General features: G+C 34.2%; 1 protein-coding gene across 3 annotated transcripts in view; it reads left to right on the forward strand.

Annotated features, from left to right (window-relative positions):
• The window catches only part of Sos (Son of sevenless guanine nucleotide exchange factor), a 109,486-nt gene that overhangs the window by 52,190 nt on the left and 38,285 nt on the right, over positions 1 to 19,011 (forward strand). For all 3 annotated transcript variants that reach the window (XM_076497905.1, XM_076497904.1, XM_076497906.1), the window contains exons 8-12: positions 1,080 to 1,190; positions 4,569 to 4,667; positions 6,437 to 6,564; positions 7,899 to 8,029; positions 10,870 to 11,061. In XM_076497905.1, the coding sequence (XP_076354020.1) occupies positions 1,080 to 1,190; positions 4,569 to 4,667; positions 6,437 to 6,564; positions 7,899 to 8,029; positions 10,870 to 11,061 (661 nt within the window). The remainder of the gene's footprint in view (positions 1 to 1,079; positions 1,191 to 4,568; positions 4,668 to 6,436; positions 6,565 to 7,898; positions 8,030 to 10,869; positions 11,062 to 19,011) is intronic.

The following is a 19,011-nucleotide window of genomic DNA, read 5'->3' on the forward strand; positions in this document are numbered from 1 at the left end:
TGGTGATGGTGACACTGTCCACCTTGGTAATGTTTCCAGTTTTTTAAAGGCCATTAATCTCTTTAATGCTATTTAAGTTTTTTTAATTTATACATTACACCTTTTTAATGTGGCTCCCTTTTAAAAATCACAGTTCATCAAGTTCGATTTGAAATTAGAAACTGGCCGTAACATTAAATAACTCAAAACCAGGACTGAAGAGACCAACTTCAGGTGACTAATGCTGCTGTTTGAACTACCTGTTAGTTATTTTGGTGTGTTATAATTAAAATTTTGCTACATGTCTTTTGAAACCTTTTTATTACTTTCCTTTTTGAAAATGGCCATAACGTCAAATAATAACTCTGAACCAGGACTGGATAAACCAACTTTAGGTGACTGACTGTTGTTTTTGTACTTACCTGTTAATCTTCCTGGTAAGTTATGATTATTACAGTTATGCTACAGAAATTCCTTTACAATTTGAATTACTGTAGTTTTTCTTTGACATTGTAGACTAGATGTAAACATTGGTTTTATGCTATTTCTGTTTTTTTTTTAAACCCTGTTTTGTTTTACCTTAATTTCCTTTTATAAATTTTACTAAATTTACTTTTAACTTTTTACAGGATATTTGGAGCAGATAACCTAGCTGCTTTGTGCCATAAAACACTAAACAAACCAACCAACCAACCAACCATTTAGTATACTGTATAAGGCATATTCTTGGCTAACTATATCTTACTATAGAATATTAACTTAGACAAATACATCAAAGGTAATACCAACCATAGCAGTAGAAGTTTTTGTATTTGAGAAATTGACCTACTGAATTTTTCTTTGATTTTTATGTGAATACTTTATAATAAACAGACTGTATACTAAAACCAGCTATTTATTATTATTATTATTTTACAGTAGTGTTCATAATCCATTATTTCCTTAGTTTTACAATTGATCATGTAAAATACAGAAAAATCTTCCTATTAGAGAAAGATTAGTCGTGTTTCAGGTCTTTTACTTTGTATTTGTTTTTGAAAGAGTATATAGCTATATATAAAATTAATAGTTTTATTTTAATTAAAAACTGATTATTTTAGGATGCAGAATTTGATGCTTATGAGAAATATGCAAGAGAAATTTGGTCATCTCGAAGTAAAGAAACATTAATGTCTCTCCTACAGTGTCCTGATGTTGTTCCTTGCTTACATGTAAGTAGTGATGCCAGTTATATTTGGTGCGTTCCATGTGTTTCACTGTTATAAATATCTTTCCTACTCATTGTCATGAATGATTAATCATTTCTAAGCAAGTAGAAACAAAAAGTCTTGGTGAAGATAATCAGTGAAAGTTCACAAAAGTAAAATATTTCATTAATAACATAATAAAATATTTTTCTCCTTGTTAGGCCATGTTTATTTTTTGTCAGTTATTAGCCAAATACCACATTATTATTCATAGTTTGTAAGGGGAACAGATTGTGCTGATATTTTGCAGAACTAATGTATTAATGTTTAAATCTAGGACATACATTCACAGATAATATTGTTATGATGTAGTATTAAATAAAAAGATAAAATAGGTTTATTCAAGCAGATTTTTGAGCAACTACTGTTCAACAAGTTCTCACAGTTTTGGCAATAGGTAAATTTCAAAGAATACATGGACAAGTAACATGACATTAAACAAGGTATTTAACAAAGTGTGAGCAAATTTTTGCAATATTAAAGGCTCATCACATTAATGGGTTATTATACCAGTTCACACACAAACAGTTGGTTAGTCTAAGAACATGTAAACAATGACTCATGAAAATAATTTTTTTATGCAGTAAGAAAATGAATAATGGTTAGTAAGCTAGTAAAATGTATAAAACATGCAAAGCTTGTTCAGAAATTAAATGAAATCATGTGTTTAAAACTTGAACGTGAAATAAGAAAATTCTTTAAACCCAGAATAATTATTAGATCACTGAAAGTTTAAACTTTTGTTAACTTTAAATGTTTGTTCAGTTTCCAGCTCAACTTAAGTTATTCAATTCTTTCCTTTCTTTATTCTTTTGAATGGGGCATCTGGTGCAAATACTAACAGTTTGGCAGTGTCCATTAGTGCTATTGTCTAGAGACAAGAAATTCCTGGTTAGTACTTTTTGTCTTAAATGTTCTACTGCGAGGGAAATTTTGCTGGTTTATATTTACAGTAGATGTGGGAGAAATTTCATGCCAAAAGTAAAACATTTATGTAAGGCCAGTTTTATAGGTGCTTGCATCAACTGAATTGAAGGTTACAGAACAGAGATTGGTCATAGCTTTTACAATGGTTTTCCACATTTGTTTCTTCCTCTGTTTCTAATTTGAATTGTGTTAAGATATTTTCTACATTTTCTTAATGTTTGCTATAGAAGAGAGGCATAGTGGGAAAAGGTAATGTAGCATGTTTTTTAAGAATGCCAAATATTTTGTTAGATTAGTCATGTTGTTATACTGATGTTAGAAAAACACGCAAGTTCAAGAAATCAATTTAACACAAAGATATGACACCTATAAACCAAACACTTTCTAAAGGTTGACATTTATTCTTTAGTTCTGAAGAAGAAAGTTCCACCTTCTAAAGAACTCGAGTTATAAGGTATCATATCTTTGTGTGAAGTTGTGTTTGTAAGTTAATTGGGTACTTATTTAAAAAAACAGCTAATAAATAGAAACAGGTAGAGCATTTTCAGTAGTTATCCAGCATGCATGTGCACATTACGATGTGTTAAGTTTCCCAATCAGGTGTAGTAACTCAAAGTTTTGATTGTGTATTGTATATTCAGGGACATATAATTTAGTATTCAGCCATGGAAAATCATTCTGGCAAACTTGTGATAGGCTAAATAACCTTTGTTGGGGTGTCATTTCAGAAATAAATGATATGTTTAGTTTTAAATAAAGAGTTGGGAGAAGAGATTCAAAGAGGCATTCTAATGTGTATGCAAATGGTTGTTTTTGACTTTTAGCAATTTGCATATCCAGTTATTTTACCCTCTTGTTATTTCTGTAGCCTGTGACTGTTCAGGTTAAAATCTTTGAACTTGTTGCTGATTTAGTTTACTTGTGGTTATTAACAAGTGTAGAAGGCATCTGAAACTGACTCTTTGGATAGTTAAATTTTAAACTTTTCTTTCTTCAGGGTAGTAAAACCATGCAAAGCATGAAATGTTTGCATTTTGAGAAAGGAATATCTGTAGTTTTGAGCTCTATTGATAAAACAAAGGAAAGGATATTTATAATAAAGGAAAAATTGACTACTTCATAAAATCTCCTCAGTCATACACTTAAGGTGATAAAGTTAAACAGCTTGGAACTTTTAAACAACATGATTCGTATTCATTTATGAAAATAACATGGGAACCATGAAAGCTGGCATGTAACAAATAGAAACATAACCACATTGCATAAAGCATGTGTTTTTTAGGTGTCTATAAAAGGTGATCGTGATCTACTGTTATCCTGTCAGTGATACATTTAAAATGTAGTACAAAGTATTAAAAAAAAAATGAAGGTGTTATGATGGTGACAGGTTATGTAAAGACATTGATACAATGTAAGTTAAACATTGAAAGTTTTGAGAAACATACTTGGGTGAACTCTACATTGTATAATGCAAGTGTGCTAAATTTTATTGAATGGAGTTATTGTAAGTGAAGGTTACAACCATAATGGTAAGTTACATACCTGTAGAGTGAAGGAACTTGTTAAAGCAAACTCTGGTTGTTATTGGGCTAATGTACTGATTCCACCATCATAAAGGCTAGATGCTAGTAAATTGATTTTATCAGGACAAAGCTCCAAAACACACATCTGAGTTGATATTGTATTTCCTTTGTAAAATGCAAATTCATACTGTGCCATTTGCAGCATTCCCCATAGACAAACTTCTATGCTTTTGAGTTGACAGATGGTTATTTTAGAAGCATTACAGTTGAAAATCTATTAATAGTACATTAGTAGCTGATGGATGACACTGATCTCAGTTTGTTGCATAAAAGACTTTTGAAGTGAAAATTATATTACATAGAAAAAGTCCATGTCCAGGACTATCATACAGAACACTATCAATGGTGGAAGATGGAGCTTATAATGTTTAGGTACTCATCTTTTATTGTTGCCATATTGAACTGTTGCTGAAGTAAATCCTGACATTAAGTTAGATTTTGATATAACTTTAATATCGCTCTATTGTAGCAATTTTGTCATAAATGTTATGGCAGTGTGATGATAGGTCTTATGGTAATATTTTCTATAGAAAAACTGGTCAAAATAGTTCCCTCAGTACAAAGTGATGGTTGTTTTGAGTTAAAATAAGGTGTATTTAAATCTTGATAAGCTATCCAATTAACTCATCTTGGCCCTTTCATTCAAGATTGAATATGTAGAAGTAAAGTAAGATCCATATAAACTGTTTTGTGCTTGATATTAAACTTCATATTTGGGAATTAAAATTAATGGTACTTTGTGTATTAGCATTTCAAACAATTAAGTTAATTTTTTAAATTGTAAAAGTAATTGTTTATATATATATATATATATATTTGTTTCCTTGTACAGACTGCAGGACATGGATTTATCTTGGCTGTAAAGTATGTTCTGCCTCAACTACTCTTTGGTCCAATTCTTCATTGTTTCCATTACTTTGACTCAATTAAGGTAATTCTGGTAACATCTTCCCTTAATGAAAAGAATGAATACAAATTCAAAAGTGTCACTTTTCATATCTGTGTAAATGATATTAATTACAGGGATGTAAAATCTTTTTGCATACCACTTGGGCTATTAGGCACAAGAAATGTACTCATCCAACTTTGTGTTTCATGATAACAAATACATTATTATGTTTGTACAACTGTACACAGACATAGTATTTTCATTGTAATGACTTCTTTCATGACATTACAAAACTAAAAATACAATTTACTACAGCTTAGGTGAAACACGTTATATCTTTGGGCAGGTCACCAAGTCACTGCTGGGCAAAATTACAAAAACTGCCCAATCTGAGCCCCATGGTTGTTTCCTAATTGATACCAATGCCAAATTTCTACATGGTTGGTGAGGCATGTGAGGTAGTGCCTCACATAGAATATTTATGCTCAAGTGTCTAACTGCTTAAACTGAAGGTTTTATTGGTTCTTTTTGATAATTAACTATGTTTCATTGTTTGTAATTATATAAATGCAAATGTAAGTAAAACACCAATTCAATTAATTGCTACATAAACTTCATTCAAACGTGATTTAGTGTATCTGCATAAGAAAACAGTAGTGTGTCCAAACAAAGAACACTGATCATGTCAGAACAACCCTCTGCAATGTCAACATTAAAGTTGATTGGTCAAGTTGCTGATTGTCTTATTAGGAAGTGAAAAGCAGGATCTGTAAAGTCAAGAAGTTGTGTACATTGATTTTAGTTGGTTGAAAATGTAACCATGTATAGAGTGCTTTACTTGTCAAAAAAGGTCATCAACTACCTCTCACTTTGCCCAAACACTGCTGTTTCATATCATAGCAGTAAAACTTTGCATTAAAAAATAACTATTTTAATCCAAGCAAAACATAAGCACATACCTAGAAAGTCTTATAAATATGACTTAACTTAAAAGATGGAAATATTCCTCTGTTAATAATTTTTAGAATGATGTAATGAAACTTAGACTGTATATATATTTCTGTATGTAATGTTTGAACACTAGGTTAATATATGTCAGTCTGTTCATTACATCATTTTTAGAATGATGTAATGAAAATTAGACATGTATATTTCTGTATGTAATGTATGAATGCTAGGTTAATATCAGCAGATAGCCCAATGTGGCTTTGCTATGAGAAAAACACACACAGGTTAATGTGTTAGTGTGATCATTAAAAAATGAATTAATTCCTCATGTTTTTGTAGAATTTTAAATAATTATAAAAGTTTTTTACTCTGTCATTAAAAACGTTTAGTAGTAAAAAATCCAGCTTTATTAAATTTTCTGGATTGTATTCACTATATTAAGTATATGCTATAGGAAAGTTATAAATGTGTGTATGCATGGTATTTGTAGAATGCATTACTAATTAAATCTGGTTAAACAGAGTCAATAGAGTTCCACATATTTTGTACAAACGAGATTATGCAGTAAAGTTGCTACTGTTTATTACATGTCAGAGGAAAATAATTGAATGAGGGAGCAAGAAGAGTAATTTGACAATGAAAATTTAGATAACTCACAGTAAGCCTAATTGTTTGTTTTTTTTATAAAGAAGTATGAGGGACAGTGATAAAGAGAATAGAGAATCTAAGAAAATATTATACATTTCTATAATTTAGAAACTTTTATGATTTTAGAAAGCAATAACATAGTATAAACCATGTAACTTTGTGAACTTTTGCTTAACAGAAATTTTTATATAAATGTTAATTTTTTTTTTTAACAGGTTCTGAAGAAGTTAACTCCTTTAGATGAAGACAGAGAAAGCCTTCAACAAGCTGAGGGTTTGTTGCAGCCTCTTAAAGTGGAGCTAGAGAGAATATTTGGCAGCACGTTACCTAAAAAGAAAGCAGGGTATTAATGCTAATAAAAATATGTGCTTCCCAGTCTGTAAAAAGAAGAGAATAAACTAAAAATTTAGGAATGCCTGAAGCTTTGAAATAGCATGTGAAAGTTTATTCTAATGTAAAAGAGTAAAAGAAGTTGAATAAAGAAATCTGGTAATGTTAGGTACTAAGATACAAATGGTGACAGTTAAAGCTGACACACACACACACTTCTATGTGTTGGTGGATAAGAAAAGTTTTTTTGTAGCATGGTTGTAGTGGGCAAGAAAAGAAAACTGAAACACTTTCTATGCATTATTATATCATTGAACCTCATTAAAATGTGCTCATAGAACCATTTGTTTTTGTGAGAAAAGGTTCTTTTTTTAAAATGGTTTTATTCTATTAACATTGGTCTTTTAATGTGATAAATTTGTTGAAGTAAATGAAAGTAATATAGGAAAAAAAAACAATCTGTGAGAAAATCTGGCATTTTTAACCATTTTAATTACATAATTATATTTCATGGCCAGTCCCTAATCAATATCATTTCTTCATTGAAAAACATCATAATTAAGCAGTATATTTCATTTAATTATGTATTGTGATGTATGAGACACTTGCATTGAATATTTTGATGTTATGGTGTTAATAATTTACCTAAATTATGGTAAAAACAAAGAGAAGATATAATAATCAGCTGACGTCTATGCATGGGTGCCTCTCATTGTCTTTTGACTGAAGTTCCAGTGAGGGATAGTTTATACTGGTGTTTCCTGCTTACACTCTCAGATGTCAACACACACACCCAAAATCTAGCATGTGTGTGTTTTCTTATAGCCACATCAGGCTATCTGCTGAGCCCACCGAGGGGAATTGAACCTCTGATTTTAGCGTTGTAAATTTGTAGACATACCGCTGTACTAGTGGGGGTCATTATCTAGCACTTCATACAAACTTGTAGGGTGTTGCCATTTTCACTGTAAATAGCTGTTTGACCATAGCTGTTTTCTGTGGTAAAAGGGTTTAAAGTTCTTCTGACCTTCATTTTCAGGTAAATTTTAGATAAACTTTCAGAACATCATCAATATTTCTGATCTGGATAGTTGTCCATTTCACCTTCATTTACTTCAACATGAACTCTGCCTGAATCTCCTAATATAAGATTGATGACTTTGTAATTTTTATTGAATCTTTTTAGATTTTAGCAGTCTTTCAGGTTAAGATAGTATTAGGTGGTTGCTGTAGTTGTATGTGTTGAAAACTAGTTATTTATTATTCTAGTTATTCTCTTACTGTTAATTATTTTTCTTCTATTCATCAACAATTATTGTAGCTTACATAAAATCCTTCAATTTCTAGGGAATCATTCTTTCGAATAAATGGTAGGATGAGCCGTCAGGCTGCTCTTCAGAAGATGAATGAACTTCAAAAAAGTATAGATGGTTGGGAGGGAAAAGATATTGGTCAGTGTTGCAACGAATTTATTATGGGTAAGTACAAATATATGTTTTTACTGGTTTTCCAAAGAGCTATTATCAGTCTATTATTTTTCACCTTAATAAAATGAATTTATGTTTATCCACAATTGTAGCAGTGTATCATTCCAAAACTGTAAATAATATGGAAAGTGATAATGAGAGAACAAGTAAGATCTAGTGAGACTTGAAGATTCAAAGTAGTCAATCCTGCAACAGTACACATTTAATTCTACTTATCTTTTATTTTGGCCAGTAAACCAGGACTACATATATTTATTTTTGATAACTTTAATGTTTTACCAAATTTTATATAAGGAAATGGTTTGCTATGTCATTAGTAGAAATTGTACATAAATGTATTACTGTTATGTTTATTGACCATTAAAACAAAAACATATTGAAAATGCATTAACCCTTTTGATACAGGTCAAAGGCCATGTCATTGTTTGTTGACATTTGTTAGTGGTGGGAGGTGTTGACTAGTTGCTTTCCATGTAGGTATCCATCATGTAACTCTGCAAGAATTCAACAACAGTATTTGGGGATTTCATATTTCTTTAGCATAAGACTTCAATTAGTTTGAGACAATTTGTATTTAATGTTTATCACAAAATGTCCAGGTGAAAATAACAGATTATTTTGAGCACTTTATTTAAGGTGCATAAACCTTGTTTCATATAATTTGTACTTTAATGCTTGCCAAACAAACTTCCAAGTGAAAGTAAGAGCTTATTTCAAACACTTGTTTTGTGGAAGACGCTCATACTTCTAAGATAGTCTTTAAGTGTTTTCTTACCTTGCTTCCTTGTATATAAAGCTGAAGGTAATTTCTGATGTGTTTACCCACCAAATGAACTGATAGTGGCCTTATCAAGCAAGTGATCATTAATGTTCTACTGAAAGATTTTGAATATCTATATACTATAGAATAATAAATGATAAACTTGTGGTACTACATGATCATAATAGCCCCATTGTATTTCATTTGTTTGACAATGTTTCATAATCATTCATTTTTAAGTTAATTTTCTAAAATACAACATTCTATGTTGTTATTGCTGTTTTAATGTATAAATGTAATTCTTAGTCTGGTATTTATAACTATTTTGTGACGTATTTTATGATTACAAAAATTTGAACAGTTAATATATAATAAAGCTTTTGGTTTTTTTCTTATCAGTTTTTTTTATTAGAATTTAATAATACATTAGATACCTTACAACCTACACAACAGACTCATCATCTCTACCAGTAAGATTATCATGCTGTTGTACAGGTGTAGGAATGTATCACTAATAATAAACTATACCTTTGGTTTATGGAAACTCATTTTACATAAATCTGTGATAACAAAACTTATATAGTTAGGGAACCAATTTGTTTTAAGAAAGGTTGAAATTAATTTTTATTGAATTTCAAACCTCTTGTTTTATATTTTACTGGCAGTTTATTTTAAGAAGGTTTTTGCTGTAAATTTTATTGTTCTTACTCCATGTGATTAGATTTTTAGCTGCAGTATAGCAGCTTGTAGAATGGCTGAGTTTTTTTTTATGTACAGACTTTTAGTACATAGTTTCAGGTCTTGACTGATTTGAAATTGAATTATGTCTGCAGCTATTGAGGATTCCCTCTTGTTAATCTTACTACTTCATTTCCTTGGTTACTATTTGTAGATGGTACCACCCCTCCATTTATTTCCCAATAGCCCATCACATCTCCCTACAAAACCTCCTCACACAGCAATCACAGCTGCTGATAACATTGGAAAATTATGTATCTTTATTTCTATGCTTTATTTTTAGTGCTATTAATATTTTGTTATAACATTATTGATTTTATATTAAATGTGTTAATTTTTTTAAAAAGTTTTATTGTTATGTCTTGGGACTAAAATTTTTCCAGCAGGAACATATTTACAAATATATAATGGTAGGGTGAGAAAACAGGTTTTGCTCTATGAAAGTTTTCTTTCTGGACAATGTTTAAGGAATGTGTATATTCCATATATTGAGGGATGGCATGAAGTGTAAAATAAGATAAAGTTTTTATCATATTACATTTTCTGCCTGTTAAATTTAATTAAGTCATAAATAATTAATAAAATAATTGTGATTTATATTATGTCAAAATAAATGGAAGTGTTTTACTGTTCATTTCTTATTTTTCACTTGCTCAGTTTGACTGATAATCAAAAATTAATTGTATTATAATTTGGATAAAGAAAATGTTTTTGTTACTTATGGTTCACACATGTAATAAAATGTATGAGAGAGAGGTATATAATGTACATGTGTAGCTGACAAGTAAAATAAATAACAGTTTCAAAGCTTAAATTGTTAAAAATAGAATGTCAGTAAATTCGTGAAATCAGTATTTGAATTATAAAATGTGTTATAAGATTTAGTTTTTGTAAAGGGAGTGACTTCTTCCTTGAATCAGCTAAAATTGGTACATAACACTGCACATACTTACTGGGCCATGTATTATGTAATGTTTCTGAGTGTTGAATATCCAGTTTAATAGCATTTACTTTTTTATATGGTGTTATGGCCTTATTTTTTGTTTTAAAGATAATGAGTTGTGATCATCATATTTGTTTAGTTAGAATTATGATCATTTAATTTTTTTTTATCTGTGTACCATATAAAATAAACTTTCTTTGTCAAAATATAATTGGAACTTTTGTATCCATTATCATTTTGAGACAAGTACTAACTAATATGTTATTTGTTGTAAAAATTTTTTGAGTTTTCTTTTTGTACCACATATTTGATCTGTAATTTTCATTAAATGCATTATTTCTTTCAAAATAATGAATCCTTTATAATTTTCATTTGTTATTAATTTTCTAGAGGGCGTGCTTGGAAAAGTAGGCTCAGGAAAAAGGTTGACTGAGCGTCATGTGTTCCTTTTTGATGGTCTAATGGTTTTATGTAAGCCTAATAACAAACGAACAAGTGTGACAGGGCCTGTTGGAGAGTTCCGTCTAAAAGAACGTTATTTGCTTAGAAAAATAGAAGTAATAGACAGAGAAGATGCAGATGGTAAGATTTTTAAATATATAGTTTCAAAGGCAGTGTTTTATTTTAGAACTTGTTTGAGAATCAGAAAATATTATTGATTTATAAGTAACCTAAGAAAAAAATTCAAATCACTTGCCCTTCGGTGTGGATTCCTGTACGTGGTGAGGGGACCTCCCAGGGAAGGTTCTGTTCTGTCTGGTTACCTACTCAGGGATCTAAACATCCACCCACGTGTTTGCCGTGCGTGGCGACCCGTGAAGGGGAGGAGAGGATCCTGGTGGTTGAGGGGTCCAACCCTAACACACCACTTTGTCCTTGAATTCCTGTAGACGGGCAGCCTTTGGGTGGCCCCCCCTAGGTCAGTCGGCTGTTCCACTTGGGCTAGAGTCAACCAAGTACCAGTGTTGGAAGTTCTCAACGGGTGTTGTGGACATTGTGCCTGATGCTGGTGTTTGGGTATAGTGCTCACGAAACCCTGGCGTTGCTGCATTGTCCTTGCATGACACTGTAGTGCGTCCCCTCATAGGGCTCCATGGTGGGTGGGGTCAGTGGATACTGAAATTTTTCTTTTTTCCTATGGATCCTCCTTCAAAAAAATTTAAATAAAATAGTGAAAAAACAGTCAATAGGTAAGCGACCACGTCTTGAAGACTCTGAGCAGCAATCTTCAACATTTGTAACACATGTACCTCATTTTCTTATATTACATTCTCTTTCAGAAAAACCTTTAGGGCAATTGTCCCCCTTTTTTATTCAGAAGGGACTAGAGGGTCTTGCTGGCTCTCCAAAGTCAGTAAAGAAGCTTCGATCTGGAGACATATTAGTTGAAACATCCACAACCCACCACAGTGAACTCCTCTTGAAATCAACAGCAATTGTCGATACCTATTGAGGTTACTTCTCATGCTACCTTGAATTCATCATGAGTTATTGTTGAGAGGAATTTGAAGAATGTCTCCGAGTCAGAGATTCTCGCTGGTCTCTCCACTCAAGGAGTTTCTGCAGTGAGGCGCATCTCCACTCCCTTGTTTTGACATTTACTTCATCATGTGCACGTGCACCTGCCACCATCAAGGCAGGTTATCTAATTTGCAGGGTACGGCCATACATTCTAAACCTTCTTCGATGTTTCCAATGTCAGAGGTTCGGCCACTCAAAGACATCATGTCGTGGTTCCCTGACATGTGCACATTGTGGTAGCAAGGACCACGATGCCTATGAGTGTCACACGGACCCACATTGTGTCAACTGCAATGGTTCTCACCCTTCCTCCTTTCGTTTTTGCCCATAATGGTTGGAGGAAAAAGAGGTGCAGCGTTTGAAAACGACTCGTAACGTTTGTTATCCTGAGGCTCGGAAATTGTTGCCTGCCACTCCATCTCGGACATATGCTGCTGCACTTTGTTCTACAACTACAATGGGAGTGCAGACAGATCTCTCTGTGCCTCCAAGAGAATCGTTTTCAAAACAAATGAAAAGCCTTTTGACCTCCATGGTTAAAAAAGGTTGATGAATCAACTTCCACACCCATCTCTGTTCCTCCCATACATTCCAACAAACCTCAAGATCCACATCCTTCAGTTTCAGATACAGGCATTTCTTCTCGTACATCTTTTTCTCCCACCCCAAGAGGTAATACAATCATTCGTTTGCATCCTCAGTCACTGGAATCTCCTTTCAATAACAAAGACCTGCCCAATCGACCCAGGGCAGGATCCATGGAGGTTGATAGACCTCCTCCGACTAAGGACAGTAAGGAAAAAAGACATGGTCGTAAACAGAAGGGTTCTCCAGCCACTTCGCCTACCTGTCATTAAAAATGGCCACCTTGATACAATGGAACTGTCGAGGTTTACGTTTTAATCTGGATGATATCAAAACACTGATTGCTTCATACCATCCTGTATGTCTTTCCTTACAAGAAACATTTCTAAAACCTGCTGATACAGTCACCATTCGGCAGTTTTCTCTGTACAGAAATGACAGGCTGTGTGATAGACGAGTACATGGAGGTGGCACTATTGGTTGATCAGCATCTGCCCACCCTGTCTTTGTCACTCAACACACCCTTGGAGGCCATAGCCATCCGTGTTTCCTTGGGTCATACCATCATTGTTTGTTCTCTCTACCTGTCCCCTAGAGAGACATATGATCAATCAGACCTTGATGCTCTCGTTCAACTGTTGCCGTCTCCCTTTCTACTCCTGGGGGACTTTAATGGACATCATCCCCTCTGGGGAAGTGCTGTTATTGATGGGAGGGGTCGCTCTGTAGAGCGTATGCTCTCTGATCACAATCTTTCTCTTTTTCAATACTAGTTCTTCCACTTATTTTCATGCATCTAGTCAGTCCTTTACCTCTATTGATTTCTCACTTTGCTCCCCTTCATTCTTCTCCCATTTTTGATGGAGGGTTGACAATTATCCACTTGGCAGTGATCATTTTCCTATACTTTTGAGAGAGACTGGCTGTGGTCGATGCCACTCTACCCACGTGCCCTGGTGGAAGCTGGATCAGACAGACTGGTCCACTTTCACTGCTTACGCAGAACTTGATCCTGCCATTGTGAATCAGACATCAATAGATTAATGTGTGGCAGTGGTAACTGACCGTATTATACAAGCAGCTGCTCAGTGTATTCCTAAAACCTCAACATGTTTTCCATGATATCCTCGTCCGTGGTGGAATCCTGCTTGCCACTTAGCACGGAAGTCTCAAAAACGGGCCTGGGATACTTTTCGTAGATATCACACACTTTCAAACCACGTCGCTTTCCAACGGGCCCGTGCACATGCTAGGTGGGCAAGACGTCAAAGCCAGAAGGAATCTTGGATTAAGTTCACAACTACCATATCTCCTACCACCAGTTCCAAGGTCATATGGGACAGGATTCGAAAGGTCAGTGGGCACTACAATTCTGTCCCCCTCTCGATTTTACTCTCTGATGGTCAGGAGGTGGCTGATGTCCGGAGCATCGCTGATACTCTGGGTGAAAGCTTTTGCCGGGTATTTAGCATTTCTGCTTGTTTCTCCACCTTCTTGGCCATCAAGACTCAGGAAAAGCGTTTACCTCTTTCCTTTCGAACTGACTGTCTCTTTGACAATAATTGTCCCTTTACACTGGTTGAACTGAAAATGGCCCTTCATCGGTCTGGCAGTACATCTGTTGGACCTGATGATGTACACTATGACATGCTGCACCATCTATCTCCTGCTTCTCTTGCTATCCTTCTCATTGTCTTTAACCAGATCTGGCAGGAGAATGTTTTTCCTGATGCCTGTCACCAGGCTATTATTTTACCTTTCTTTAAGCCAGGGAAAGATCCCAAGATTCCTTCAAACTATTGTCCAATTGCTTTGATGAGCTGTCTCTGTAAGACCTTAGAAAGGATGGTTAATGCTCGTCTTGTTTGGTTCCTCGAATCAAACAACCTCCTCTCGCCCACCCAGTGTGAGTTCCGATGACAGCGCTCCACCACAGACCACCTAATTCGACTTGAAACGTCAATCAGAAAAGCCTTTCTCAAACGCCAACATCTTGTATCAATATTCTTTGACATTGAGAAGGCTTGTGACACAACATGGAGGTATGGCGTTTTGCGCGACTTCCATACATATGGGTTACGTGGCCATTTAACCATGTTTATTAAAAATTTTTTAATGGACAGGAGATTCCAAGTTCCTGTGGGTTCGACACTTTCCCGTTCTTTTGTACAGGAACTTGGAGTCCCTCAGGGCTGTGTTTTGAGTGTCACACTTTTCAGTATAAAGATAAATGCCATCACTGAACAACTCCCTCTCATTATTGTGAATGCGCTATATGTCAACGACTTTCACATCTCATGTCAGTCGTCGAACATGAGATTTATTGAGCGGCAACTACAAACTGCCTTCAATTGTGTACTGAAGTGGACTATGGTGAATGGCTTTAATTTCTCTCTCTCTCTAAAACTGTTTGCATGCACTTTTGCTGCCAACTGGGTATTCATTCTGATCCTGAACTTGATATCGGTGAAGTTTTGCTGCCAGTGGTCCCTGAGACCAAGTTTTTAGGGCTTATCTTTGACTGTAGGTTGACTTTTATACCACACTTAAAGCAGCTATGGGTCAAATGCACAAGAGCACTGAACATCCTTCATGTCCTCTCTACTACCAGTTGGGGAGCAGATCAATGTTCTATTTTAGAGGTATATCGTGCTCTTATTCGATCAAAACTCGACTATGGATCAATGGTCTATGGCTCTGCCAGACCCTCAGCCTTAAAGATGCTAGACCCCATTCATCATCAAGGACTTCGACTCTGCACTGAGGCTTTCTGCACCTCTCCAGTTCAAAGCTTATACGTTGAATCTCATGAACTTTCTCTGCACCTATCTTTGCAACTATCTTTTACTATATTCTTTGAAACTTCATTCTTTACCAAAGCATCCCATCTGGGGATGTGTTTTTCTTCCTCAGTGGGTCGTACTTTTTCAGAACAGACGATCTGCCATTGCTCCGTTTGGCCTTCGGATCCAGTCGCAATTGGATGACTTGGGTCTGTCCTTAGATAACATTGGAGATTCCACACCTCGGCCCATCCCACCATGGCTTATTACAGCCCCCAAATGTGACCTTTCTTTCAGTCATCTGAAAAAGGCAGATACTCCAGATTGGAAGTACCGTCATTTATTTAATGAACATCTTTCAAACAATCATTCCGTTCCCATTTATACAGATGGTTCCAAATCAGGTAATCCAGTGGGCTCTGCTATGGTTTGCTGCGGTTCGGTGGTTGCGCGCAGAATCCCCTCTTCAGCTTCTGTGTTCACTGCTGAACTGTACACCATATCTCTTGTCCTGTATCATATTGAAGCTGAGCAGTACTCCAAATTCACTATTTGTACTGACACGCTTAGTTCTATACAGGCCCTGGAATCACTACACGTTGGCTCACACCCTGTTCTTGCTGATATTCAAAACCGACTGGCCCATTTCTCATTAACTGCTACTTCTATCCAGTTTTTCTGGATACCAGGCCATGTTGGTATTCACGGGAACAAGCTTGCAGATATGGCAGCTAAATTTCTCTGTTCTGGCACTATCAGCACTGTGCCTATTTTATACATGGACTATGGTCCTGTATTCAAGGCTTGGCTCCATGCCAGCTGGCAGTCCACTTGGAGTGAGCAACGTGACAACAAGCTTTTTCAAATAAAACTCTATATTGGGCTTTGGCCGTCTAGCTTCCATAAGGTTCGGAAGGAGGAAGTTGTTCTAACTAGACTACGCATTGGTTACAGTTTTTTAACTCATCGTTTTTTTTTATCTGGAACTGATGCACCAATGTGTAGTTCATGCAACACTCAAATCACTATCAGCCACATTTTACTTTCTTGCCATCGTTACGATTCTCAACGACGGCAATATTTTAAACATGTTTTTTCCCAGGGTTTATCTGTAACATTGGACAGTGTTATTGGTGATGGTGACACTGTCCACCTTGATAAAGTTTTTAGTTTTGTAATGGCCATTAATCTTTTTAATCTCATTTAAGTGTTGGATATTTATTCATTACATCTTTTTAATTGTGGTTCCCTTTTCACAGTTTCATTCTCTCTAGTTCAATTTGACATTTAAAAATGGCCAGAACATTAAATAACTCAACACCAGGACTGGAAAAGCCAACTTCAGGTGACTGACGCTGCTGTTTGAACTACTTGTTTGAACTACCCGTTAGTTGTCCTGGCGAGTTGTTATTCCAATTTTGTTGCATGCCTTTTAACACTTTTATTACTTTACCTTTTGGTACTGGCCATAATGACACATAACCCGGAACCAGGACTGGAAAGACAAACTTCAGGTGACTGACGATGGTTCTGGTACTTGCCTGTTCGTCTTCCTGGAGAGTTATGATCATTACCATTCTGCTACAGAAGTTCTTTTCAACTTTATAGATTGAATGTCAACATCGGTTTTATGCATTTTCTGTTTTTAATTGCTGTTTTGTTTTTACCTTCGTTTACTTTTACAAATTTTACTACATTTACTTTTCCCTTTTTACTGGACATTTGGCTACTCATTGTTACGATTTTGCTATATGTCTTTTAAAACTTTTATTAATTTACATTTTGATAATGGGTGCTATGACACTTAACCCAGAACCAGGACTGGAAAGGCCAACTTTAGGTGACTGACGGTGGTTCTTGAACTTACCTGTTAGTCTTCCTGGCGGGTTATGGTCATTACCATTTTGCTAGAGTAAGTAACTTTACAACTTCTTTTACTCTGCTTTCTCTCTTACCATTGTAAACTAGGTGTCAACATTGGTTTTGTGCTTTTTCTGTTTTTCAATGATGTTTTACCTTCATTTCATTTTCTGTATTTTACTACATTTAATTTATTTTTACCGGACGTTTGTCGCAGATAGCCTAGCTGCTTTGTGCCATAAAACACTGAATCAATCAATCAATCAAATCACTTGCTTGATCTGGTTCACTGTATAAAGTGTTGTCTATGAAAATAATGTTTTCTATATGTACACATATCCATGTACATACATACAAACATAATATGTAGACTACTGCTTTATCTGTCACATTCCAGCTAAGCTGATGAGTCTTGGTACTGGGTGAAAGTGCTTGTTGGCACTAGATATGGCAGATGTAGTGGGATTGACATATTATAACCTTTCTTTTACACTAGTGAATGGGTTATGCATTATTAGAATATGTATTATTATAAGAATAAGATACCCTGTACTCTGGCATCAGAAATTTTGAATTTATATGTAGAGTTAAAATTCTTAAAATTTTTTTCTGAAATTGTAGTTGGTTGAACTTTAAAGTTTGATTAAAAAAATTGAGTAAGTCAGTGTATGTCAGTTCTAAAAAGTTCTTGTATTTAGCAAGGAATTTGACTTTCTTGAAGGTTTACATACTTCATGTCATTATAATGTAAAAAAATAATCCTTTGTTGAGTTGTGTGTATGTAGTAGTAAACTCCTGTTTTTCTTTACTTCTGAAAGAAAGAATTAGTACTGTTTTTGGTGGAAATTTTATAATAAAAGTTTTTTATTGTTAAGGTTTTCAGATTTGTATTGTATTCTTGTAAGTTATATATGCATATTAATTTACCTCTTGTTAATCTTTTTACTGTTTGATTTATCTTGCTTAAAGCACTGTATGAAAATATGTGGTATCAAGGTTACCTTCATGAACTAGCAATGTGTCAGTTTGTATGTGTAATTATTAAAGATTACATTTCCAACTGAGCTCTCATTTAAAAGATACTAATTGGAGAGTGGAACCCTCATAGTTAAAAGTACTGTATGTGGAGTAGGAAGGGCATTTTACTACTGTGATTGAACTTTGAAGATAAATGCTGTTTTTTTATTTCTAATAGTCAAAGTATTAACCAAAACATTTCAGGTCTAATTATTTGTTGTTCACTCAGATATGTGACTTATGAGGGTTAGGATGCTATCTTTTTGTGGAAGTTTTTTTACTTATTTTCTGCAGTGATCTGTGTGTAGTAACACTTTATTTTATTTTAATTTCTACTTCTCTTTATTTATAATCAACTACCTTTATATAACTAGCTTTAAATGGTAAATTGTTGCTTTATACATGGGATATTGAGGAAGTTGTTCGTGCTTTTTCCATTTTTGTACTATCTTAAAATCATCTGAAACACAAAGAGATGGTTACATTATTAATCTTCCTTATGATACTGATTATTATTTTTGGTTTTTATTTCTAAAATAGAGATGTTTTATTCTTAATAAGGTAATTTTTTAATCTTTATGGACTTAACTCAAGAGTTTTAGAATGATTTACCTTTCTATCAGTTTTGGAGTTAAAATTGCAAATTTCAAAACAGCTTATAGGATTATTTACTAGTGGTTAAAGTAGGTTGTAATTCTGGAGTTATTTATAAGCAATTGTTATATAATTTTTGTTGGGAAATTAACTCTGTATATTTTTTCAATTA

Source organism: Tachypleus tridentatus, chromosome 4, assembly GCF_004210375.1.
Source record: "Tachypleus tridentatus isolate NWPU-2018 chromosome 4, ASM421037v1, whole genome shotgun sequence".
Taxonomy (NCBI): Eukaryota; Metazoa; Arthropoda; class Merostomata; order Xiphosura; family Limulidae; genus Tachypleus; species Tachypleus tridentatus.